The 26,585-nt window shown below is 41.8% G+C and overlaps 1 protein-coding gene and 1 long non-coding RNA gene across 5 annotated transcripts in view; one reads left to right on the top strand and one right to left on the bottom strand.

Moving 5' to 3' along the window:
* Positions 1-15,576, bottom strand: part of WASHC2A (WASH complex subunit 2A) — a 62,317-nt gene extending 46,741 nt beyond the window's left edge. For all 4 annotated transcript variants that reach the window (XM_058697008.1, XM_058697010.1, XM_058697011.1 and 1 more), the window contains exons 1-6: positions 15,463-15,576; positions 15,249-15,371; positions 14,293-14,457; positions 5,405-5,467; positions 2,857-3,030; positions 113-206 (exon numbers count right to left, since the gene is read on the bottom strand). In XM_058697008.1, the coding sequence (XP_058552991.1) occupies positions 113-206; positions 2,857-3,030; positions 5,405-5,467; positions 14,293-14,457; positions 15,249-15,371; positions 15,463-15,465 (622 nt within the window). In that variant the 5' untranslated portion in view covers positions 15,466-15,576. The remainder of the gene's footprint in view (positions 1-112; positions 207-2,856; positions 3,031-5,404; positions 5,468-14,292; positions 14,458-15,248; positions 15,372-15,462) is intronic.
* A 5,219-nt stretch (positions 15,577-20,795) lies between these two features.
* On the top strand, positions 20,796-26,125 carry LOC131493005 (uncharacterized). Its single transcript, XR_009252393.1, has 3 exons — positions 20,796-21,378; positions 24,332-24,421; positions 25,741-26,125. It is a non-coding gene; the product is annotated as an uncharacterized LOC131493005 (long non-coding RNA).
* The last annotated feature ends 460 nt before the right edge of the window (positions 26,126-26,585 follow it).

Below are 26,585 nucleotides of genomic sequence, written 5' to 3'. Positions count from 1 at the left end.
GGAGTTCTTTGTACTATTCTGACAACATTCAGGTAAGTTTGAAATTATTTTAAAATAAAAAGGTAAGATATAAATGTTAAAGGTAACAAAAATATTTGGTGCAAAAGAATACCTTCACTAGATAGCTCTCCGAGACCTACATCTTCCTGCTCCATGAATAGCTTTGACCCAATTAAATAAGGTAAAGGACGATCAATGTACAGATCCTGTAAACAATGAAAGGTAATAGCCATTAAATTTTCAGGCTGAAAACTAAGTTTTCCATTTGACATCTTGTTCCATGTGACTACCCCAAACAAGTGACATAATGAGAGCGGAGAATAAGAAACACAGCAGGATTCAAAGTACAGAAAACAAAACAAAACCAAAAACAAAAAAACAAAACCAAAAAACTCACTGATTTTTTAAAAAGTCAAATCTTAGGTAAAAACAGCAAAGTAAAGCTAAATCACACAGAATCTCCCTTCTCAAGTGCCTAGTTGCATTAAAAATGGCAGAGGCACACAAAAAGTTTACCAGTAGTAACCAAATAAGGGTTACAACTTCATAGTAACATGTTCAAAAGGAGGACGAAGGAAAGAAACTGAAAGTTCTGGCCAGCTTTGATGCATCCCAGCTCTGCCTTCCTCCCCTAAAAAGCGGCGCTCGTGAGCAAAAATCAACCAATCAACTAACCACTCTTGAGAATCATCAATATTAGTCCTAAATTTGGAAAGAAGCACACTGAGGAAATAACCCAAATGCTTTTACAGGACTGTGGGGGGCAGGTGGGTATGTCCAGGTTTGGGGGTGGGAGCAGGTGTGGACCAGCAGTGGGACTCCTTTACATCGCATCAGAGCGAAGAGAAGGCTGGAACAGAGCACAGAAAGCATGGGCTAGATGAGGAGAAATAGAATAGCAACTACGCAAGTACCTCTGGTCAACACAATGAACTAAAGGCACACATCAAAAAGACTGAGAACCTGTCTGGGAGAAAAAATCACCCAAAGAAGAGAATAATAATATCCCCCAGCAGCACCCACTGCATAACTTAGAAAAGTGAAGTTGGTAAAATTAAGACCAGATTATAAAACAACAGAATGAAATGAAAGAGACAGGGTAGAACGGAGTACCTGTTGGACAGCCTTCCATTCCAGTCCTCAACTTCCAAGCCCCACCCAAGATGCTTACATTAAAATTTAAGTTCAAGAAAGCACTCCAGGGGTGCCTGGGTGGCTCAGTCAGTTAGGCTTCCGACTTGGGCTCAGGTCATGATCTCACAATTCGTGAGTTCAGGCCTGCATCTGGCTCTGTGCTGACAGCTCGGAGGCTGGAGCCTGCTTCAGATTCTGTGTCTCCCTCTCTCTCTGCCCCTCCCCTAACTCGATCTCTGTCTCTCTCCGTCTCTCTCTCAAAAATAAACATAAAAAAAAAAAAAAGCAAGTAAGAAAGCAAGCAAGCAAGCAAGCAAGCAGTCTACCCCAGGACAACCTCCCCTCTCCACAGGAAAGGCTGACTTATCCTTTGTAAGGTAGGACATTTGGCCATCATCTCTCTTCCCTACTGAAAAGACCCTGGGGGTGCAGGAGAAAATAATACTGAAGTTTAACACAAGGGAGAATTTGGGAAGGTTAATGTAAAAGTTAAAGATGCGGGGTGCCTGGGTGGCTCAGTCGGTTAAGCGGCCGACTTCAGCTCAGGTCATGATCTCGCGGTCCGTGAGTTCGAGCCCCGCGTCGGGCTCTGTGATGACCGCTCAGAGCCTGGAGCCTGTTTCAAATTCTGTGTCTCCCTCTCTCTGACCCTCCCCTGTTCATGCTCTGTCTCTCTCTGTCTCAAAAAAATAAATAAACGTTAAAAAAAAAAAAAAAATTAAAAAAAAAAAAGTTAAAGATGCAACAGCAACCAATTCAGTGCAAACAAAAGAGAGTGCTACTGGGCGAACCACTTACTCAGGAGGCATTCCCAAGTCCTCCAGTAGAAGAGAAAGGGGTGTACAAGCTGGAACTAGCAAGCGTGGCCCAGGCAATACACCACCCAGGGTCCACTGCTGACTGCTAAATCCCTACAGGAAAAGGCAAGCCAGCAAGTATACCAGTGCAAGAGGAACAGCCCCAACACGGTACAACACCGCAGGCTCAAACTGGAAGAGAAGTGCGAGGCGAAACGAACGACAGACGATCTTGGCTCTGGGGCATGTTCCAATCCATAAAGCACTTGTGTGTCACAAGGACTCTCTCTCAAAATCAATACGGCAACCTTCTATGTTTACCTCTGCCTGGCTGTGCTGCCCCAAAGTCTCCTCTGCAGATCTGAGGTAAAGTAACAAGAAAGCAGTAACTATATTCACGGCTAACAGTCTATTCGTGGACGCTCACAGCGGCTTTATTCATCCTAGCCAAAACCCGCAAACAACCCAAATGTCTTTCAGCACTTGTGCCGTCTCCCCAGCACAAGCTACAGAAGTTCACGTTCCCAACAATCTCCTCATACTTCCAAACCCAATTCGGGTCTCATCTGTACCCTCATTTCCCCAGCTAGAAGCAGTTCTCTCCCAGAGCACTTATGATGGTGACTCATGTAGATGTCTCCTCTCTCCCACCAACTGGTCATGCTATAATAGGCGTTTGGAGAGCAGAAGCCATGCCCTGCACGCACCTCTGTACTCCCCTGCCCTGGCGTGCTGCCTTGTACCTGCTGGGTGCTCCATCAACGATCCGGTAAAGCAAGTGTTTCTAACGGAGTCAATGTGAGACTGCTAAGTACCATACTTACTTCCTAAAAGTCAAGCCCATGCCTTACTAATTCTGTACCCAAGTAAAGTGCCCCAAACACAACAAGTGTAATAACAAGTAACATGAACTGAACGTCCTTACCTTTGGTTCAAGGATCAGTTCCACCCGTTCATTAGCATCATCTTCTTCTGAGTCTGAGTTTCCTGCTTTTATATCTAGTTGTTCAAATGCGCTGTCCAATACTTGTAAACCATAGTTCACAGCCTCCTGAACCTTAGGAATCAGATCTACTTCTTTCTGTTCCCGGGTCTTCTCCTACAAAAAAATACTGTTCAGTACAGATCTCCAAACTATTGATACCGCCCTAATAAAACAAAAAGAAATCAATTACAAATGTTAACAAGTCAGACTCTGCTGAATGCCTTGACAGACTTTGGAGTAAGTTTTAAATCCCCAGTTTGTCACTTTCTGGACATGGATCACACTACCGAAGGTCCCAGAACTCCCCGCTCACCATCTATAGCAACAAAAGCACTACTACACTATGTATGACAGTTCGGTTAGGTAACCTATGTAAACATCCCCTGTGAATGGGATGTCACAAGCCCTCCAGTGGCACCCGACTCCCCTACCACTGGAGGAACAAAGGGCCCAGACTTTCAGGTTCACCATGACTGGATCCCACTAACCTTGGTTAATGGGCCTTGGGACAATTTCAGAAGTTAAAACTGAGAAGAAAGGGACTCCAGCCAGAGATGTCATCTTTCAATTGGTGAAAATAAAAAAACAAAAAACTAGTAGTTATGGCTATTTATAAACGTGTTCCAGACCAACAGAGGGTCAGTATCATTTCCAACTTATCCTGTACACCATCCGAGAACGATGCCCCCACCAAAAGTCTGTACATATCACCAACCTGCTGAAAATACTCCACAGGCCTCCGTTTCCTACAACAGCAGCTGTCAGTGACAGTCCCCTCACACACTCAACTGTGTCATCAGTTGTGAGAAATATTGAAAAAAGAATTTAGTGTCATTTCCCCTCTTCACAAATATTCTAGAAATTGATACATAATTACAGAAGGAATCAAACCATACAGTGCTGTTGTAAGGGACAAAGGGAAAACTCTATGAGTTTTTTATACTTTTACCTCAAGTATGGAAATCCTTCTAATCCAGCTTTTTTGTTCTGGCTGCATCTTTTTTCCACTGTAGTATGCTTGGTTCTAGTTAAATAGCTAATTCTGCACTAAGTGTGTGAAAACAGGTTTGTGAAATAATTACATAGGGGCTTTTTAAAAATAGTTCACTAAATACTCATCACTTCAAACTGAACCCTGACTTGGTGTAACCAAGTAACCACAAACCACTGCATTTACATGGTCAGCAAATCTTTTGAGTTAATCATTAAAAACAAAGTAACTTTTTTTTTTTTTTAACCTGGGAATAGGCAGAAATGTAGCTGGTTTCTAATATCCTATCCTAACAGCTTCACATACATAATAGCTATTGATGAAGTACCAACTTTTTCAAGTGATTTATATTTTCTCTTAGACCTGAGTCAAGGCTACTCCGATTATGAACTTACATTCCAGTGCTTTTCTAAGGGGGAGGAAAAGAATACAACTTCTGCCAGAAGGCTAGAAAGTCCAGAAGGTCTTATCTACGCTTTGGCCCATGCTGTGACAACACCCAGGAAGAATGTTTATGTATCCAAAACATGCGAAGGCCACAGAGATAAAAAGATAGAAACTGCTGCCCCTCGACTCCTTAGCCTGGTTTATGAACCCACCACTCACTTCCTTTTCCTTCCTCCTGCTGACCACCAATATCTTCCACTATCATTGTCTGCAAAATACCAGGCACATCCCCCAACTCTGAACTTAGTGGATGGCATTCTCTCTCTTTTTTAAGGCCATTTCGGCCTTAAAATCTGGCCTTTCCTTCTTCACCGAGCTAACACCTTATCCTTGTAGGTTCTCCTTGCTTATACCACTGAGCTCTTCTCATCTGATCTTCCAGAACAGTTAGCAGCTCCAACATGTTATGTCCTACTGACCATAACTTCTTGAGGGTCAAGTCTGTGTTCAAGTTACCAGCTCCCTGCAATCTTTCTGGAGTCAGTAAATGTTCACTGCACATTCTGTGCTCTCTGGGCTAACACATCCTGCAGCCAGCTGTGCACTAAACCAGCATTCACCTCAGTCATTTACAACTGGCAGGAGTCAATGGTGTCATAAGACAATAGGGAAGCATGGTCTTCAAAGAACTCACAACGTACAGCCCAGTCTGTGGTCTATTGTTGTAGAACCCTCAAGGTCTATTGTGTAGAACCTCCACATTTGGGGGTGGAACAGGGAGAGGCAGGGAGAAGGAGGAGAAAGAGCAAAAAGAAGGGAAAGAGACAAGAGACCAAGGGAGCCAGCCAAACATAAAACATTATCTGGCCTTTTACAGAAAATCTCCTGCAGTCTGCTCTGATGCCAGACTTCAAAAACTTTACATATTTCTTAATACACTACATTTCAGAAACAAACCACAGTTCCATTCCTGGGGTGTCAGGAGCAGCCCTTCCCATTTGCCCCAGGAACCATCCTTCTGCCCACAATCCCCCACCGGCCACATTACAAATTTCCACCACTTTCTTCCCTAAGTCAAGAACTCAACAAAGAGGGATCTAATGAAAGTACCTGTTCTGCTTTTTCTGTCTCAGCCTTGAGTATTGGCTCCTCCACTTCTTCATCGTATACACGCTAAATAGGGAAGCAAATTCATTTTTAAATGGTTAAAATATCATTTGGAACGAATCGTAATATAAGAATTCAACACACAATAAAGGCAGACACAGAAGAAAGGATTACTCAACAAATGACTGAGGCTATTGGTCAAGGACAAACAAGCAAAGAACAGTAGTTAATTCACCAAAAATTAAATTTAAAGACATACAAATGACTGGAAAACATGAAAAAAGCTCCATCTCATGTTGACCAAAGAGTCACAAAAACAATGAAGACTCCAGTTTTCATACCTTTGGGCTTCACCTAACACTTAACGCTGACAGGGCAATGACACACATACTTCAATGAGAGGCTACGGAAAATGTCAACTGGTAGAACTTACCTACTAGGTAACAAGAACTTTAACATTCTGAGCAATGGAAATGGTAAAAGTTATTTCCATCCTGTTGCTTCAAATGGTTGATAAGCTCTTATTATCCCACTTATATGAAAGCAGACAGGCCGAGCCCACCAAGGATTTGCCAGAAGGCCAGGCATTCCGCCCATACAGCATGGGCAGGCAGGCATCTCTTTTCCAAAACAGAGCTATGGCAGGGCACCTGGCTGGCTCAAAACAGAGCTAGGGCTCCAGTACCTCCTTGTGATTTCCTTTACTTTTTAACTGTTAAAAAGAAGACATGGGGATGTGTTCTAAGAAGACTTATTAGAAATCTGCAGTATTTAAGATTGTGATCCCGGCACACAGCAGATAAGCATAATAAAATACAGACGCAAGAAACTGATCTGCATTTACACATAAGTCTAATTTTACATTCATAAAAACACAAACATAGATACACATACGTTCACACACGTAAGTAAGTGAGGAAAAGAACTGTACAATAAAGCTTACCTATATGGGGAAAAAAAACAAGGTAACACTCCTATCCCATACTTCACATATAAGCACTCATATACATCCATGCAGATCTACACTCTCCACGTAAGAATAAAAACACAGAGGTACAAAGGGGCCCTCACCTAAAGTATTTAGAGCTAAGATAAAAAATGAGGAGTTGGTGCCTTTGAAGCAAACGGAAAATTCTTAAAGTCTGCTAATGCAGAGATGCCTGGGTGGCTCAGTCGGTTAAGCGTCCAACTTCAGCCCAGATCATGATCTCACAATTCGTGAGTTCCAGCCCCACGTTGGGCTTTCTGTCGTCGGCACTGAGACCGCTTCAGATCCTCTGTCTCCCTCTCTCTCAAAAATAAATAATAAAAACATTAAAAAAAAATAGAACTCATTTAAAAAAGTCTGTTAATGCAGGCTGGTGCATATTATTAGCATTTATGGTTATTATCTGTTCTTTTCTAGACATGTGAAAAATTTCATTAAAAAATTTATATTAAAAAATCTCTATCAAAAGACTTAAAATGCTTAATAATTATCATTAAGAAAAATGCAGTCTGCAAATATGTACACATAGGAAAGATTAAAGTTAAAAAAAGAAGACTAGGGGTGCTTGGGTGGCTCAGTCAGTTGAGAATCCAACTTTGGCTCAGGTCATGATCTCACCACTCTGTGTGTTCAAGCACCGCATGGGGCTTTCTGCTGACAGCTGAGCCTGGAACCTGTTTCGGATCCTATGTATGTGTGTCTCTCTCTGCCCTCCCCTGCTCACGCGCTCTCTCTCTCTCTCTCTCAAAAATAAACATTAAAAAAAAAAAAAAAGACTAGAGGGGCGCCTGCGTGGCTCAGTCAGTTAAGCATCCGACTTCCGCTCAGGCCATGATCTTGCAGTTCGTGGGTTCAAGCCCTGTGTAGGGCTCTGTGCTAACAGCTCAGAACCTGGAGCCTGCTTCAGATTCTGTCTCCCCCTCTCTCTGCCCCTCCCATGCTCATGCTCTGTCTCTCTCTGTGTCTTAATAATAAATAAACGTTACAAAATTTGAAAAAAAAAGAACACTAGAAAAATATGTCAAAGTGTTTAATGGTTGCTTAATTTGGAGAGGTGGAATTATGGTTGACTTTTTGTGGTTTTAATTTCTTACACTTTGATATTTTTTATCTATGCCAATCTCTCCTACAAGTGTTATTACTTTTATAACAAGAAAGAAAAAACTTTGGGGCGCCTGGGTGGCTCAGTTGGCTGAGCATCCAACTCTTGATTTCAGCTCCAGTCATGATCTTGCAGTTCATGGGATCCAGCCCTGTATCAAGAGCCTGCTTGGGATTCTCATTCACTCTCTCTCCCTCTCTCTCTCTCCCTCTCCCTGAATCGTTCTCTCTCTCAAAATAAATACATCAACTTTTTTTTAATGTTTATTTTTGAGAGACAGAGAGACACACACACACATAGCGTGAGCAGGGAGGGACAGAGAGAGGGAGAGGGAAACAGAATTTTAAGCAGTCTCCAGGATCCAAGCTATCAGCACAGAGCCCAATATGGTGCTCGAACCCACAAACTGCAAGATCTTGACCTGAGCCGAAGTTGGATGCTTAACCGGCTGAGCCACCCAGGCGTCCAATAAATAAACTTGGAAAAAAAAGAAAAAACTTACAGGCCAATGTCTGCGTGGGAAATGGACTTAGAATTTATATGCCAGTATGTTGGCAGGCACCTCTCCACCATCTGAAATTTCAGATGGTGCTTCTTTTTCCATACTTTAAAAAAGAACTATTCTATAAAGAGCAGAAATTTGGAGGGGTTAATTTTCAAAGACAGGGACAAAAAAGTAAATAGGTCTTAAAATTGAGATTTTCAGACATGGCACCTACCAAAGTCACTTCAGGTTTTAAATAGCGAGACCATTTAAACTAAAAGGTTGAGCTTCACGCTCATGACTGAATAGCTCCAAAGTCCTACTTTTTTTTTCTCCTGCTCTCATTAAAAACTACCTCATGAAACATCAGTAGCCTGTGGCTGGAGGCCACACATGACCTCTACGAAACCAACCAGCAAACACACGAGACCCATGGGATCTTCCAAGAGTGACAAGAACTATGGATCTCAAGTACTCAGCACACAGCAGACAATCCGCACTAACTTCCTTCACTGTGACCAGGCTAATCTCACAGCTTCATGTGTTTTTTGATCATTTTTAAATCAGGTAGCCATTCCCAGAATTGTTAAACATCTCAAATATTTTCCCTCAAAGGATCTTTTCTTCATTTGGGGAGATGGGGAAGAGATGAGGTGGTGAACTGGAGAAAAGGGACCAGGGGCTGACGATTTCTTAACAAATTATACACAGCCCTAGTCTTTTTCATTTATGTGTTCTCCCATTCATTCATTCAAATATTCACTAGGTTTCTACAAATCAGAAGTGTGCTGGCCCCATGGAGTGCCTGGGTGGCTCAGTGGGTTAAATGTCCGACTTCAGCTCAGGTCACGATCTCATGGTTCATGGGTTTAAGCCCCACTTTAGACTCTGTGCTGACAGCTTAGAACCTAGAGCCTGCTTCCGATTTTGTGTCTCCCTTTCTCTCTGCCTGTCTCCCATTCGTGCTCGGTCTCTCTCAAAAAAACAAACAAACAAAAAAAAACATTAAAAAATAGAAATTACAACAAAAAAAGAAGTGTGCTGGCCCCAAGGAATACAACATTCACAAAAAAATGTGGGGCTTGATTTAGTAGGATAGTTTGACACATCAGAGCACATCAATAAGTGTAAAATTATAATCATGAGAAGTGCTATACTAAAGAAGTCACATCTGAAGTGCCTGGCTGTCTCAGTCAGTAGAACATAAGACTCTTTACCTTTGGGTCATGAGTTCAAGCCCCACAGTGGGTGTAAAGATAACTAAAAATATAAACCTTAAAAAAAAAAAAAAAAAAAAGTTGTTCTAGGTCACTCAATGTTTTAGAACAAAATTCCTAAATTAACAGCTTAATGAATCCCTTCTGATAACACAGTGAAGCACTGGCCACTGTTAATTAGTAGTTTTCCTCCTTCAGAATTCCCTCTTGAGCCTTTACTAAAGGAACTCATTTCTGTTGCCCTAGAAAGCCCTGATTGCTCTTTAGTTTCACTACCTCTGTAATGCATTTTTCAACCTAGTACCTGCTTTTGAGGTTAATTCCTAAAAGCCAGAAAGCTACCTTTGAATACCTTTCCAATAAACTATCATGAAACCAAATGGCAACATCATTCAAACCAGAATTGTTTTTTTTTTTTAATTTTTTTTTTTTTAACATTTATTTATTCTTGAGACAGAGAGAGACAGAGCATGAACGGGGGAGGGTCAGAGAGAGGGGGAGACACAGAATCGGAAGCAGGCTCCAGGCTCTGAGCTGTCAGCACAGAGCCCAACGCGGGGCTCGAACCCACAGACCGTGAGATCATGACCTGAGCCGAAGTCGGCCGCTTAACCAACTGAGCCACCCAGGCGCCCAAACCAGAATTGTAATACATGAGTACCAATGTCAGGGTTTGAATAAAATACATAAAAAGCCAAATCACTGCCAAATGTATTAACAGCATGCAGATTTTTTCAGAGTTTGATTAACCGTTAGCTGTACTCTTTTTTTTTTTTTTTTTAATTTTAACGTTTATTTATTTTTGAGACAGAGAGAGACAGAGCATGAACAGGGGAGGGGCAGAGAGAGAGGGAGACACAGAATCGGAAACAGGCTCCAGGCTCTGAGCTGTCAGCACAGAGCCTGACGCGGGGCTCGAACTCACAGACTGTGAGATCATGACCTGAGCCGAAGTCGGATGCTTAACTGACCGAGCCACCCAGGTGCCCCAGCTGTACTCTTAACATCATCATGTTCTGCCACGAATGAGAAGAACATGCAACACATTGCACTACAGGAAGTGTGAGAAGCAGTTAAACTTGGCAGTGGCAACAGGTACATTGAGAGGGGAATTCTGGCTGCAGAATGGAAGGGGAAGAAGGTTAAGGACTAGGGAAATGTAAAGATGGGTGGCAAAAAGGGAATCCAAAAAGTGAACAGAAATAAAGAACTACTACAAAAAAAAAGAAAAAATTCAGGAGAACAAAAACCCACAAAAAAAACTCCGCTACATCAAGAAAAACTCAAAATCTAAAATAACTTGGCCAGGGGCCACCTGGGTGGCTCAGGAGGTTAAGCATCTGACTCTTGATTTCAGCTCAGGTCACGATCATGGGATTGAGCCCCACATCGGGCTCTGCACTGACAGAGTACAGCCTGCTTGGGATTCCCTCTTTCCCTCTCTCTCTCTGCACTCATCTCTCAAAATAAATAAATAAACTTAAAAAAAAAAAAAACTTCACCAGAAAAGAACAGTTGAACAAAAGACAAGGAAGACATGAAGACTGTGATTCAGAAAACACAGTTTAAGATACCCGCCTAACCCCAAAAATTCAAACAGATGCTAATCCAATACCATGTGGTACAGGCACATTGCGTAGACCCTTCCCAATTCTACTCCATGCCCCATCTAGGTCTCTAACACTGATCACAGAGAAGAAATGAGCACCTGATCCAGCAAGAAAAGTACAGAATGAGAGCAACAAGTATACCAGAATGGACACCAAATTTGGCTTCATGGAAAGATGATGGGCTGCATATACACCTCTAAACTGCCTCTGCCAGTGAGAAAGACACTCAGGACCAAGCACGGACATTCTACATAGATGACTAAAAAGTGACTACAGATTTTACTAAAATACTGGCTCTATCTTAAACTTACTGGCAAAGAGATCTCTAATACCTTCATTAAGATCCTTATGTTACAGACTCCCGAAAATGCTAGTAGCGGCAATTCAACCTGAACTACTAAAAAAAATGCACAACCGTGTTGCCTAAGATACTTGCATGATGCTATTTGGTCTTCTTTTTTTTTTTTTTTTTTTTTTCCAACGTTTTTTATTTATTTTTGGGACAGAGAGAGACAGAGCATGAACGGGGGAGGGGCAGAGAGAGAGGGAGACACAGAATCGGAAACAGGCTCCAGGCTCCGAGCCATCAGCCCAGAGCCCGACGCGGGGCTCGAACTCACGGACCGCGAGATCGTGACCTGGCTGAAGTCGGACGCTTAACTGACGGCGCCACCCAGGCGCCCCTGGTCTTCTCTTAAAAGTCCTGAATAGAGCTTTTACAATTTAGCAATTTTCAAAATCCTTTCTATCACTTTACACCTAACAATCTCAGGAAATAACCTACTTAATAATCCTTTTTCCACAGATGATCTATGGCTGACACTCAGAAAGTTAGGCTAACCTCCCTCTGAGAAATATAGGTCAGTTCAACTAAGCTTCCTCTCCATCCTCATCTTAACAGTCCCTCCTTCACTCACTCACTAGGCTCTAGCCACACTTGCTTCCTTCCTATTCTGGAATTACACTATTATGGAGGATTGTGATCTTCTCTAAAGACAGGCTCTATCGGGTGCCTGGGTGGCGCAGCTGATTAAGCATCCAACTCTTGATTTCAGCTCAGGTCATGATCTCACAGTTCATGGAGCCTGCTTGGGATATTCTCTCTCTCTCTCTCTCTCACAAAAATAAATAAAATTTAAATAAACAAATAATAAAGAGAGGTTCTGTCTAATTTAACTATGTATTCCTAGGATCTAGTACTTAGGAAGTCGATAAATATATAGGGAAGAGCACAAAAACAGACACTCAGATCAACAGAGAACCCAGAAAGGGACCCACAAACATATGGCCAACTAGTCTTTGACAAAGCAAGAAAGACTATCCAATGGAATAAAGACAGTCTCCTCAGCAAATGGTGCTGGGAAAACTGGACAGCAACATGCAGAAGAATGAACCTGAACCACTTTCTTACACCAGACACAAAAATAAACTAAAAATGGATGAAAGACCTCAATGTAAGACAGGAAGCCATCAAAATCCTCCAGGAGAAAGCAGGCAAAAACCTCTCTGACCTTGACCACAACAACTTCTTACTCAACATGTCTCCGGAGGCAAGGGAAACAAAAACAAAAATGAACTACTGGGACCTCATCAAAATAAAAATTTTTCTGCACAGCAAAGGAAACAATCAGCAAAACTAAAAGGCAACCGACAGAATGGGAGAAGATATTTGCAAACAATATATCAGATAAAGGACTAGTATCTAAAACCTATAAAGAATTTATCAAACTCAACACCCAAAAAACAAATAGTCCAGTGAAGAAATGGGTGAAAGACATACATGGACACTTCTCCAAAGAAGACATACACATGGCCAACACATGAAAAAGCTCAATATCACTCATTATCAGCGAACTACAAATCAAAACCACAAAGAGATACCACCTCACACCTGTCAGAATGGCTAACATTAACTAAAGTCAGGCAACAACAGATGTTGGCAAGGATGCAGAGAAAGAGGATCTCTTTTGCTCTGCTGGTAGGAATGCATACTGGTGCAGTCACTCTGGAAAACAGTATGGAGGTTCCTCAGAAAATTAAAAATAGAACTACCCTATGACCCAGCAATTGCACTACTAGGCATTTATCCAAGGGATACAGGTGTGCCGTTTTGATGGGGCACATGCACCCCAATGTTTACAGCAGCACTATCAACAATAGCCAAAGTATGGAGAGAGCCCAAATGTTCATCGATGGATGAATAAAGAAAATGTGGTATATATATATATATATATATATATATATATATATATATATATAATGCAGTATTACTTGACAACCAAAAAGAATGAAATCCTGCCATTTGCAACTATGTGGATGGAATTAGAGGGTACTATGCTAAGCGAAATTAGTCAGAGAAAGACAAATATCATATGACTTCACTCAATGAGGACTTTAAGATACAAAACAGATGAACATAAGGGAAGGAAAGAAAAATAATATAAAAACAGGGAGGGGGACAAAACATAAGAGACTCTCACATATGGAGAACAGAGGATTACTGGAGGGGTTGTGGGAGGGGGGATGGACTAAATGGGTAAGGGGCATTAAGGAATCTACTACTGAAATCATTGTTGCACTATATGCTAACTAACCTGGAGGTAAATTTAAAAAGTTATTTAAAAAAATAGAATAGAATAAAAAGAAAAAAAAAAAATAGAATAGAATACAATACAATACAATACAATACAATAAATACATACATATAGGGAAAATCACACATGGCTTAAAGCCCAGTAATCTTTCTAGAGTTGATTCTGTACCACAGGTTCAGCCATCATAACAAAACATTAATCAAGAATATTCCAGGGGCACCTGGGTGGCTCAGTCAGTTAAGCGTCCAACTTCAGCTCAGGTCATTATCTCGCAGTTCACGAGTTCCAGTGTATTGGGCTCTGTGCCGACACCCCAGTGCCTGGAGCCTGCTTGGGATTGTCTCCTTCTCTCTCTGCCCCTCCCCCACTCATTCTCATTCTCATTCTCTCTCTCTCTCTCTCTCTCTCTCTCTCGCTGGCTCTCTCTCAAAAATAAACATTAAAAAAAATCCAAAACAAAAAAGAGTATTTCAAGTAGGCACACATATGCCTTTAACAGAATTCATCAGAACATAATGGACACAATCAATAGTGCAGTCACATGCTGGTCAGACCAGGATCAGACCAGGCAGGTGTACAGCTCTCCTTAAGGGACATGGCCACAATAAGGCTTGGGGGAATACCAGCACAAGTGCTGACTATCCTCAAAACTAAAAGGGTACGAAAAACTAGAATGTAAGATAATTTTATCATTAGATTTTTTTAAAGGCCTGAAAAAACAAACTGTACTAATTTAAAAAGGCATTAATCCTAGAGAAAGAAGCTTCAATTACCAAGAACCCCTGTGTTCATGAAAATTGAGGAGGGTACCTAATAATACATCATTTAATACCCCAAGGGACTCTTGTTCCTCCAGAAAACACTATTTATAAGTCTGACACAACTAAGTAACTCACGTTTTCAATGAACTGGGTATTAGACAGCATAAGGAAGTCGTTGAAGACATTATGTAGGCGACAATCTGTGGCTTTAGTTTCCCGGATTAACCCATCCACTTGTTTCTTGATTTCATGGGTCCTAGAGATAGTCTGCTGTGAGAATTCCTGTAGAAACTGTAGTAGCTATTTAAAAAATAAACATACAGTAGTATCAATATCATATGAGTCTACTCCGTGTGTCAAAACAAAAAAGAACCCATTTCCTTTCACCTTTGTGTGTTAGAATGTAAGAGATGCTGCTTTCGACAACACCCAAAACCAAGTATCACTGAAAAACATTAACAAAGCCCATCCAAACAGTGGCAAGGAGTACACCGACACTTGCTATCTCGCTTCTGGACGAATTTTAAAGTCTTGTTTGGTTATCATTCTACAGAAATCCCAGATCAAGGGCAAAATAACAAACTGCCACTCTTATAAAAAGAAAAAAATCGTGTTCATATGGGACTTCGGAATCACAGTTTCGGGAGTCTTGGGTCCCCGGCCTTTAAAGTCCCACTCGAGGATATCCATATACAGGCTTGTCTACCTCCCCACACAGTCCAGGTCCCAAAGTGAAATGGCCTCACTTGTGCCCTAGCAAACCCGCGGCGCAGAGATAACCTATCTGCCTCCATCAGGATGGAGATGGGAGCAGCCCTAGAAAACCCAAACAAGGAAGAGACCTGCATCTGGGCTGCAGTCGGAGTGGGGGAACTCAGCCGGCTAAGGACGATGGGCCCGCCCCCGCCCAGGTGCCTAGGGACTGCCACAGTGGCGTTTTGGGGGAGGGATGCGTTATGAACGCATGAACAGGGGCAGCAGAATACACCGAGTGGAGAAGGAATCGGGGTCTCCTGTCCTCCCGCTGGCAAGCCGCGGGGTCACCCCAGGCGGCCCGCCCTCCGCTCCCCTCCCTGGGGCCCGCCTCTCACGCCCGCATCGGCCGCCAGCGACCAGCTCTGGCTGCTCCTGCGGATCTCCTCCACCGACCAGGGCCGCTCCCACACGGGCTCGGACGCCGGCGCCCGCTCCTGGTCGGGGGTCGTCCGGTTCATCTGCAGCGGGAAGAATGAGAAGACGGGCTGAGGTTGGGGAAGGCACCGGCCCCGACCCGACCCCGGCCCGACCCGGGCCCGCCGCCCTCACCATCCCAGTCGGGCAGCTCCGCGGCCTCCGGGGCAGCCACGACCGCACCCGCTAAGGTCCGCAGGTCTGCGGAAGCCAAACCCCGAGCCCCGAGCCCTGCGGCCCCAGCACGTGACCAACTCTCATGTGACCGGCCCCACACGTGACCGGATGTGTGGTGCAGCCGGAAGAAAAAAGGGTCTGCAGACTACAGGCTTGAGTTAGCAGGCCTGCTGCTGGGTTCGCGTGGAAGCTGGGAGCAGGGAGGATGCCGACGCCACAGGGTGCTGAAGGGAAGCGCTCGGCCGGGTTGCACTTGACCCGGCGAGCGCAGACGGCCGCTGAGGAGCACGCTGCTGGCCCGGCTCGGCTCAGGAGGGGAGCCCGAAAGAAACCTGTGGAACAACCCGCCTGGGGGCTTCTGCCTCTGCGCGAGGTGAGCAGGGCGAAAGCTACACCCGGCTGCGTCTTTTCCTTGTTGCATCTCCGCTACCCTTCGCGGGGTTGGCGCACAGGCGCTCATTAAGTGAAGAATGACTGGCCAGTCTGGCCATCATCATGCCCGCTGACCTGCTTGGTGTCAACTCACTGCCTAGGGCCTGGTTAAAATCCTTTACTCCCTGGACATTACCCACAGATTCAAGCCCAGACGTCTCATAAGACAAGCAAATACCTTTTATAATCTGATCCCTGCTGCGACTGTATCTTCAACCTTCCCAGTTCCCCACTAGCGCTAAATGATCCTGCTAGGCTATTTCCACGCATCCTTTAAATTCCTTCTGCAGAGTCCCGCTTGTGCCAGACCAACTAACTAAATTATCTAAATAAAAAGATTCCAGTTTCTTTTCATTCCTTTGTACCCAAGGGTGAGTTATTTAACCTCCGTTAGCTTTCCTCCTCAGTAAAAGAAAGATACATATCTTGCAGGGACATGGTATTAAATGTGATGATATTCTTAAAACAGCTATCACAATGTCTGCCTTAGGGAGAGCGTTAAACGGATCTTACCGCTTTCTTTTGTTTTTGCCTCTAACACCTCAGTGAAAACTTCCCCGAGTATCCCAAGTATAGTTTTAATGCCCCTGTCAGTTATTTTCTGTTTGTACACATATCATAAAATATTACATTGTGTTATAGTGTATTTGGATCTGTCTCCCTTTAATAATAATAGCTAACATTTATGAAGTGCTCGGTATTTACTATTTGATGCATGTTAATTTATTTAATTATCTCAGTGACCCAGGAAGTAGTACTATTGTCTCTTTTTTTTAATGTTTACTCATTTCTGAGAGACACACACACAAAGCACGAGTAGGGGAGGGACGGAGAGAGGGAAACAGAGGATCTGGAGCAGACTCTGCACTGGCAGCAGAGAGCTTGATGCACTGCTCGAACTCTCGAACTGCAAGATCATGACCTGAGCTGAAGTCAGAGGCTTAACCGACTGAGCCACCCAGGCATCCCAAGTACTATTATCTTTATGTTATAGTTGAAGAAACTGAGGCATCGGAAGATAAATAACTTCTTCAGAATTAGCCAGTAAAGAAGCAAGCTGGGAACCTACATAGTTAGCCACTGTTACCCTGTAGCTAGTCTTAGTTCTTTTAAAGGAACTTTTTTTTTTTAATGTGTGTTTATTTTGGAGAGAGAGAGAGTGAGCATGAGCAGGGGAGGGGCAAAGAGAGAACAGAGGATCCAAAGCAGGCTCTGTGCTGACAGCAGAGAACCCGACACAGGACTCAAAGCCGTGAACCATGAGATTATGACCTGAGTGGAAGTCAGAAACAACCGACTGAGCCACCCAGGCACCCCAAAAGAACTTTATTTTTAAGTGACCATCTATCAACCTCTAGCTGTTCCCTCACATTCATAAAAAAAGCAAAAGAAAAACCTCTTGAGTTTGGTTGGTAAAATTTAGGTGAACTGGTTACTGCACTTAGCATCTCGTCTGACATCATCATGGGCAACTTCAGGAGCCATATAATGACCCTAGCTTCGATGTGCCTCAGTAACCTCAATCAATATCCCGATTCTCTAAGCACCTTGCTTACCTACACCCTGAACCTTATCACCTGATTTTCTTCTAAATCTGGACTGCAATAAAGCAGCCTTTACTTCCTCGTCTGTTCTCAACTAACCCAGACCCATCCCTCAGTTCTCCTTTTGTCCCCCAATTCCACCCTCTTAGCTTTATTTCCTTGCCTGTTCTGCGTAGAGCCCGTGATAGTAGCCTTCAACTTCCCTTGAAAGCCCTTTAATATCTGTATGTCAAGGTTCTGACACATAGTTCTGCTAGCTCCTAACTACAAATCAGTGCAATGATGTCCTTTCTCCTTTCCTGCGCCTAGGTTCGTGAATGGAATCACTACAAATTCATATTCTGCAAATTTGGCTGAACTCTCAGCACTGATTAGCAGTCCTTTTGCTTATCTTTGATCTTTATACTTATACTTGATAGCTCCCTTCCATAATTTCATCACGTTTTTCTTTTTTTTTTTTTTAACATTTATTTATTTTTGAGACAGAGAGCATAAACAGGGGAGGGTCAGAGAGAGAGGGAGACACAGAATCTGAAACAGGCTCCAGGCTCTGAGCTGTCAGCACAGAGCCCGACGCAGGGCTCAAACTCACGGACCGGGAGATCATGACCTGAGCCGAAGTCGGACGCTTAACTGACTGAGCCAGCCAGGCGCCCCTCATCACGTTTTTCAAATTATCTACCCCACTTGCCTCTGCAAGAGAGAATAGACTTCTTACCTCATACTTAAGATGTTTCAATGTGTACACACCTGTGTCTCATACAGTTCTTTATTTGCACACAACAAAATTCAACTGGCAAACACCAACAAAATAGAATTTGGAGAAAAAACCTACAGAATTCACAGTTAAGGAAAAGCTAAGCAAGCAGGTCTTAGGAAGGGCATAAACCAGAGGAAATCGGGAGTCCCCTTTGAGCCGCTGCCATCAGAATGACAGCCCCAATCATTTCCCTTCTTGTGTTTCTCTTCTGAACTTCCAAATTCCTAAGATAAATAAAATCTGATTGGCTCCCCTTAGGTCATACCCCCATTCCTTCCACCTCTAAGGGGGACTGAAATTGGTACTGTTAACCAAAAGCAGGGAGAAGAGATGCTAGGAAAGCAAAAACAACCGGCTACATGCTCCCTTTCTTTCAGTCTCTGGAAACACTGTCCTTACTCTTGCCCGAGATTAGTGGCCACTGTGTTCTTGATGGAAGCTTTCCAGCCTCCCCTTGGATAATGCTATCTTGAACTCCACTTCCTGTGTGTTCAATACTGCTCTCTTTACTGGTACTTCTCCCATAGACCTTTTCAAATGTTTTTAAGTTATGCTTTTTATTGAATCTGTTCATATTAGAGAGCTCTTGCTCTGCCATAACCATGCCTGAGAATTCAGATGAATCTACCCATTGTACAGTATATTAAAACTTGTTTCTGGGCACCTGGCTGGCTCAGTCTGTAAAGCATGCAACTCTTGATCTAAGAGGTCATGGGTTAAAGCCCCATGTTGGGTGTGGAGCCTACTTAAAAACAAAAAACTTTTTTCCTGTGCATTTTGATAAGTGTACAATATTTTAAGTAGTTGTAATACGAGTTGGGTTTTTTTTTATGATTTACAAGATTTTATTTTTCACATAGTGGAAATAATGGCATACTCTTTATTTTTCAGTTAATGAATGACTATAGTATGGATATTGCTTAAAGTCAGGGAAAGGTATAACAATTTTGTTGAAGACATAAACTTCTCAGCATTGCATAATCCAGTATATCTTATTTCCTAATAGTTTAATGGATATTTCATTGTTCATTAATATTAGAGGATTTAATGAGAAAAGCCACTGACATATCCAGCATTTTATTTAATTTTTTTAAATTTTTTTATTTTTGAGAGAGAGACAGAGACAGAGAGTGAGCAGACAAGGGACAGAGAGAGAGGGAGACATAGAATCCGAAGCAGGCTCCAGGCTCTGAGCTGTCAGCACAGAGCCCAATGTGAGGCTCGATCCCATGAACGTGAGTTTGAGCCCCAGGTCAGGCTCTGTCCTGACAGCTTAGAGCCTGGAGCCTTCTTCAAATTCTGTGTCTCCCTCTCTCTCTGCCCCTACCCTGCTCTCTCTCTCTCTCTCTCTCTCTCTCTCTCTCTCAAAAATAAATAAACATTTTTTAAAAAGTGTTCAAATCCAGCTGGTTTTCTAAGTAATTGAGTGGTATAAATGGTGTGACTATAGTATTAGAGTTTGGGATTTTAACCAACCATCTCTAACCAAACCCCCAGTCCCTTTGCATGTACTGCTAGCTCTCTGTAGTTCTGATTGCTCCAGAGGGCTTATGAGTTTTGTTTTATAAGGACCCACAAAACTAAGAATCCAATAATATAGATCTGACCCAAGAAATCTACTAACTTTAAGTTATATGCTCTTTTCAAAGAAATGGTAGTTATTTTTTAAATACTATTTTAGTATTTTATGAATTATATATCTAATAGTTTGGCCAAATTGAAACTCTCAAAATTACTACTACTGTTATCATTTTGCACTAGTAAACGAAGCGTGAACAGCAAATGTGTCCAACTGTGTCCCAACAGTGTCAAGCTCTACCACTGTTAAGGTTAGATTTCTTACCTCCGAGATAGGTTTTGCCAATCGCCCTTCTCTCACCAAATTCTTTTTAATGAGACACAAAATTACTTATGACATTGTTCTTCCTTTCTGGCAAAACCCTTAGTTTAGCTAAACAAACTACTGCCTGCAAAGTGGGTTTACAACTCTTAAAATGTACTTGTAATTATTCTTTACCTGAAGTATTTTTGAAATACTGAACATCACAAAAATCTTCCATATTATAATAACTTCTAGCTTAGTTTAAGGTACACATAATAATGTAAAACACTAGCTGCTTGCCTTTTCAGTAAAGGTAGGATTCAAGTCAAAGGTATTAAACAATTTGTAAAATTTTCTTTGTTCAGTGTGATTAATTTTACAACTTTAGGGCATTACAGGCTGAGAAAGCTGGCAAAAAAAAAAAAAAAAAAAAGAACATTGTATGCTTTTATAATGCATAGCTCTCAGATGTTACACTGAAATACTCCCAGAGTTAAAATATCCATGTTTGAGTTTGACCATCAAATATGCTATATGTAATATAAGGATTGATTTTCTAACTCTACTTTCTTGAAAATAGAGTCTAGCCACCCTGTTTGTTTGTTTGTTTTCTACAGAAGTCCCTCTAGTGGCAAGCCGTGGTTCTTCTAAGAGTCATTTAAAGGGCCTAAGAGAAGATTTTCTCCAAGAACGGGCAGTTCAGAGGCTCCACATGAGGTGAGGCTAGAAATGCTTCCCAGTCAGAAAACCCAGAAACCAGGCGCCCCACAGTATGGACAACATGCTCCTCTGTCGAAGGGATCCCTGCTCTCTGACCTGGGTGGAAAAGCTGACCCATACACAGAGTGACAGAGGCTGATGAGTTCTGGAGATCAAGCAGCTTTGCTTGCTGATACTATACTCTGACTCGATATGTCAACAAGCAGCACTTTCAGGGCCCTCAGGAATGGATTTCTAGCACAACCCTTCTGCCCGCCTCTGTTAATCACTGAGCTCTCTTTTCAAGAGTTGGAATTTTCAATCTGCTGCAAGTCCTTTAGAGTTTTGGTACTATAGGACCTTAACCCTTCTACATGTTTATTCAACCTCCCCTTGGCTCAGCTACCTGCCCAAATACATCAGAAGGCAGGCATCTCACCTGCACCCTCGAATAATGCCAACATTATTCCCGGAAGTGGTTGGCGAGTCTTATCAAGGAGAATTGTAATCCTGGGAGTCCAGTTCCTGCATTGACAGTTTAATGAAAACAACACTACTAGGAAATAGTTCTACTCACCCATTGTTGCAAGTCTGCAACTCCTATATTTGGCCAAGAGGTTGATTATATATGTTAAAATATTTTATAAATAAATTACAATAAATAAATAAATTTACTTATAATAAGTAAAATATAATAAAAATTATAATAAAACTTTATAAGTAAATTATAATAAATAAAATATAATAAATAAATATTATATACAATTAAATTTTTTCATCTTTTAATGTTTTCACTTTTTTCAATATTTCTTTATTTTTGAGAGAGAGATAGAGAGCCAGCAGGGGAGAGGCAGAGAAAAAGGGAGACACGGAATCGGAAGTAAGCTCCAGGCTCTGAGCTTATAGCTCAGAGGCCAATGCAGGCCTCAAACCCAAGAACCATGAGATCATGACCTGAGCCAAAGTCAGACGCTTAACCAACTGAGCCACCCAGGTGCCCTTAATGTTTTCAGTTTTTAATTTGAAATCATTTCGGGTTTATAAAAAGATTTTCAAAATTCCCACATATCCTTTACCCAGTTTCCCCAAATGGTCTCTTTTTAATGTTTATTCATTTTTGACAGAGAGAGAGAGAGAGACTGCATGCGAGCAGGGGAGGGGCAGAGAGAGAGGGAGACACAATCTGAAGCAGGCTCCAGGCTCTGAGCTGTCAGTACAGAGCCCGACATGGTACTCGAACTCATGAACCATGAGATCATGACCTGAACCGAAGTCAGACACTTAACTGACTGAGCCACCCAGGTGCCCCAATGTTTGAGAGTGAGAGAGAAAATGCACACAAACATGCATGCATGGGGGAGGGGCAGAGAGAGAGGGAGACAGAGGATTTGAAGCGGGCTCTGCACTGTCAGCACAGAGCCCGATGGAGGGCTCAAGCCCACAAACCGTGAGATCGGACCTGAGCTGAAGTCAGACCCTCAATGGACTGAGCCACCCAGGGTGCCCCCCAGATGTTCATAACCTACATAAACACAGTACAATCAGCCAGTAAATTAACACTGATGCATTATTATTACTTAATCTATAGACCTCATTTAAACCTCATCTTTGTCCCATGTCCTTTTATCTACCTGGAACCACATAGTACATTTATTATGTCTCCTTATTCCTTCATCTTTCTTTTTTGTTTATGACCTTAATATTGTTTTGAAGAATGCTAGCCAATTCTTTTATAAAATTCTCCTAAGTTTCCTCATGATTAATTCAGGTTATGCATTTTCAGCAAACATGCAAAAATATTTTGGCAACAATGAAAAGGAAAACCTGAGCAGGCCTAGCCTTATAAGACAAGAAAATATACTATAAAGCCTCTGTAATAAAACTGTTACATCGGTGCATGAGTAGACAAACAGACCAGTAGAATAGAGTAGAGTAGAATAGAATAGAATGCCCCAAAATAGACCCAGACACATTTGGAAACTTAGAATATTGGTAAAGGGGCATCTCAAGCCACTGGGGCAAAAATGGACTTTTTAAAAAATAGTGCTGTAACAACTGGGTAACCATTTGGAAAAAGATAAGAGTGGAAACATACCTAACACTACATAAAAATAAATTCCAACTGGATTAGAAATCTAAATATAAAAACTGAGTCTATGGTCATAACATCCTTGAATATGCCTGATCCCACCTAAATGTAAAAACTGAAACTATGCAAATACTAGCAAACAACATGAATGACTTCCTCTTTAGCCTCAGTGTGGGGGAAGTCTAACTATAACTCGAAATCCAGAATAATAAAAAAAAAAAATTGATAAATTTGAATGCATAAAAATAAAACATTTTTCATGGCCAAAAGCCATCACAAACAAAACCAAAAGACAATTGACAAACCAGGAGAAAATATTTGCAACATATATGACAGACAAATGGCTAATATTGCTAATATATTAAAGGGATATTAAAAGAGCTCTTAAAAATTAAGTGGCAAGCCACCACAAAAAAAAAAAAAAAAAAAAAAAGAGCTACAGGCCAGTATCCTTGATGAACACAATGCAATGCAAAAAATCCTCAACAAAATATTAGCAAACCGAATCCAGAAGTACAGTTAAAAAAAAAAAAATCATTCACCAGAATAAAGCAGGATTTATCCTGGGATGCAAGGGTGCTTCAATATTTACAAATCAATGAACGTGACACATCACATCAATAAAAGAAAGGATAAAAAACATTATTTCTTTTTTTAAATATTTACTTTTATTTTGAGAAAGAGAGAGAGCAGGGGAGGGGCAGAGAGAGAAGGAGAGAAAGAATCCCAAGCAGGATCCGCGCTGTCAGTGCAGAGCCCAATGTGGGGTTCAGTCTCATGAACCATGAGATCATGACCTGAGCCAAAATCAAGCGTTGGACACTTAACCAACTGAGCCACCCAGGAGCCCCTACGATTATTTCAATAGATGCAAAAAAACCATTGACAAAGTACAACATCCATTCAGGATTAAAAAAAAAAAAACCAGGGGCGCCTGGGTGGCGCAGTCGGTTAAGCGTCCGACTTCAGCCAGGTCACGATCTCGCGGTCCGTGAGTTCGAGCCCCGCGTCAGGCTCTGGGCTGATGGCTCGGAGCCTGGAGCCTGTTTCCGATTCTGTGTCTCCCTCTCTCTCTGCCCCTCCCCCGTTCATGCTCTGTCTCTCTCTGTCCCAAAAATAAATTAAAAACCTTGAAAAAGAAATTAAAAAAAAAAACAAAAACCAATAAAGTAGATCTAGAGGGAACATACTTTAACATAATAAAAGTCTTATATGAAAAACCCACATCATTATTGTATCACACGTGATATTTTCACAGCCCTAAAAATCCTCTGTGCTCTACCTATTCATCATTCCCTTCTTCTAAACACCTGGCAAACACTGATCTTTTTTCTTTTTTAAATCCAGTAGAGTTAGCAAGTCCTGTTATATCAGTTTCAGGTGGACAATACAGTGATTCAACAATTCTATATATTACTCAGTGCTCATCAAGAGAGGTATGCTCTTTTTTCTGTTTTTAAGTCTATTTATTTTTTTCTTAGTAATCTCTACACCCAATGTGGGGCTCAAACTCACCAACCCCAGATCAGGAGTCACATGTTCTTCCAGCTGAGCCAGCCAGGCGCCCCAGGGTAAGTGTGCACTTAATCCCCTCCACCTATTTCACCCATCTCCACTCACCTCCCCTCTTGTAACCATCTGTTTGTTTGTTCTCTATTACTAAGAATGTGTTTTTTGGTTTTCTCTTTTTTTTCTTTGTTTCTTAAATTTCCCATATGAGTGAAGTCATATGATATTTGTCTTTCTCTGATTGACTTATTTCATAGCATACACTCTCTAGATCTAGCCCTATTGTTGCAAATTGCAAGATTTCATTCTTTTTTATGGCTGAGTAACATTCCATTGCATATATACACCACATCTTCTTTATCTGTTCCTCTATCGATGGACACTTGTGTTGCTTCCAGATCTTAAACAATAAACATAGGGGTGCACATATCCCTTTGAATTAGTGTTTCCAAATTCCTTGGATAAATATCCAGCAGTGAAATTACTGCATCATATGGTAAGTCTATTATTAATTTTTTGAGGAACCTCCATACTCTTTTTTTTTTTTTTAAGTAGGCATCATGCCCAATGCAGAGCCCAATATGTGGCTTGAACTCATGACCCTGAGATCAAGACCTGAGCTGAGATCAAGAGTTGGATGCTTAACTAACTGAGCTACCCAGGTGCCCCCATACTCTTTTCTATAGTAGCTGTACCACTTTGTATTCCCACCAACAGTACAGGCACTGTTGTTTTTTCTCTACTTCCTCACCAACTCTTGTAGTTTCTTGTGTTTTTGATTTTAGCCATTTTGATAGTGGTGAGTGGGAAATGCAAATCAAAACCACCATGAGATATCACCTCATACCTGTTTAAAAAAAAGACAAGAAAGGGGCGCCTGGGTGGCTCAGTCGGTTGAGCGGCCGACTTCGGCTCAGGTCATGATCTCACGGTCCGTGGGTTCGAGCCCCGTGTCGGGCTCTGTGCTGACAGCTCAGAGCCTGGAGCTTGTTTCGGATTCTGTGTCTCCCTCTCTCTGACCCTCCCCCGTTCATGCTCTGTCTCTCTCTGTCTCAAAATAAATAAACGTTAAAAAAAAAAAAAAAAAGACAAGAAATAACAAGTGTTGGTGAAGATGTGGAGAAATGGGAACGCTTGTGCACTTTTGGTGAGAATGTAAATTGGAGCAGTCACTGTGGAAAATATAATGGAGTTTCCTAAAAATTAAAAATAGACTGTCATATCCAGCAATTTCACATCTGAGCATTTAAGAAAATGAGAATACTAATTCATAGATATATGCACCCTCATGTTCACTGTGTGACCAGCTAGAACCCAACACCTGACCTTTACTGCCCACCTGCTTATACTCACTGACCTTTGTCCCACATTTTTCCTTAAGCTCTTCTATCCAGCTCATCTTTTAACTCAGGCTGATGGAAACCAAAAGCACCCCTCAAGTGATAGTGACCACCCTGACAAGACCTCCTGCCAACCCAGGCCATCCAGACCAATATGACCATAACCCTGGACTCGCACCGCACAGATGGACCATGGAGTGACCTGCAGAATGACTGACAACTTCCTTTACCTCATTATAATACTAAAACTTCTGCTCAAGGATGAGCACAAGCCTCATTTACATAACATACAATGTGTGATATAGGCATGCTTCCTTAAGTTGCATGCACTGCCTTATGTTCCCCTTTATATTCCATGACAAGTCTTCCCTATCTAAATATTCATCCCAACCCTAAATAAAAGGGACCCATTTACCCTTGGCTCGAGAGTCACAGCTTTGGAAGTTATTCCCTGTGATCTCCTTATTTGCTGCAAATAAAGTATCCTTGTCCAACAATTTACCTGGCATAGTTTCTAATCTGTGACTCACCAAGGAGCAATTTATATCTATATCTGTTTATATTTACATCTATATCTACATATCTATATATCATCTATATATCTATATGTATGCAACAACATGGATGAATTTTGAAGGCATTATGCTAAGTGAAATAAGGCAGACAAGAAAAAGACAAATACTGTTATGATATCACTTATATGTGGAATCAAAAACACAATGAGTTCATGGATACAGAAAACAGATGAATTAGATTGCTGGTAGCCAGAGGTGCGAGGTGGGAGTGGGCAAAATGCGTAAAAGAGGATAAAAAGAAGAAAAAAGTCAAAAAAGCAAAACCGTAGAATCATCTCAAGAGTTGCCATAAAGGATGTGAGAAAATGCAA

Source organism: Neofelis nebulosa, chromosome 13 (assembly GCF_028018385.1).
Source record: "Neofelis nebulosa isolate mNeoNeb1 chromosome 13, mNeoNeb1.pri, whole genome shotgun sequence".
Taxonomy (NCBI): domain Eukaryota; kingdom Metazoa; phylum Chordata; class Mammalia; order Carnivora; family Felidae; genus Neofelis; species Neofelis nebulosa.
Note: the sequence above shows the minus strand (reverse complement) of the source record. Positions and strands in the feature narration are given on the sequence as shown.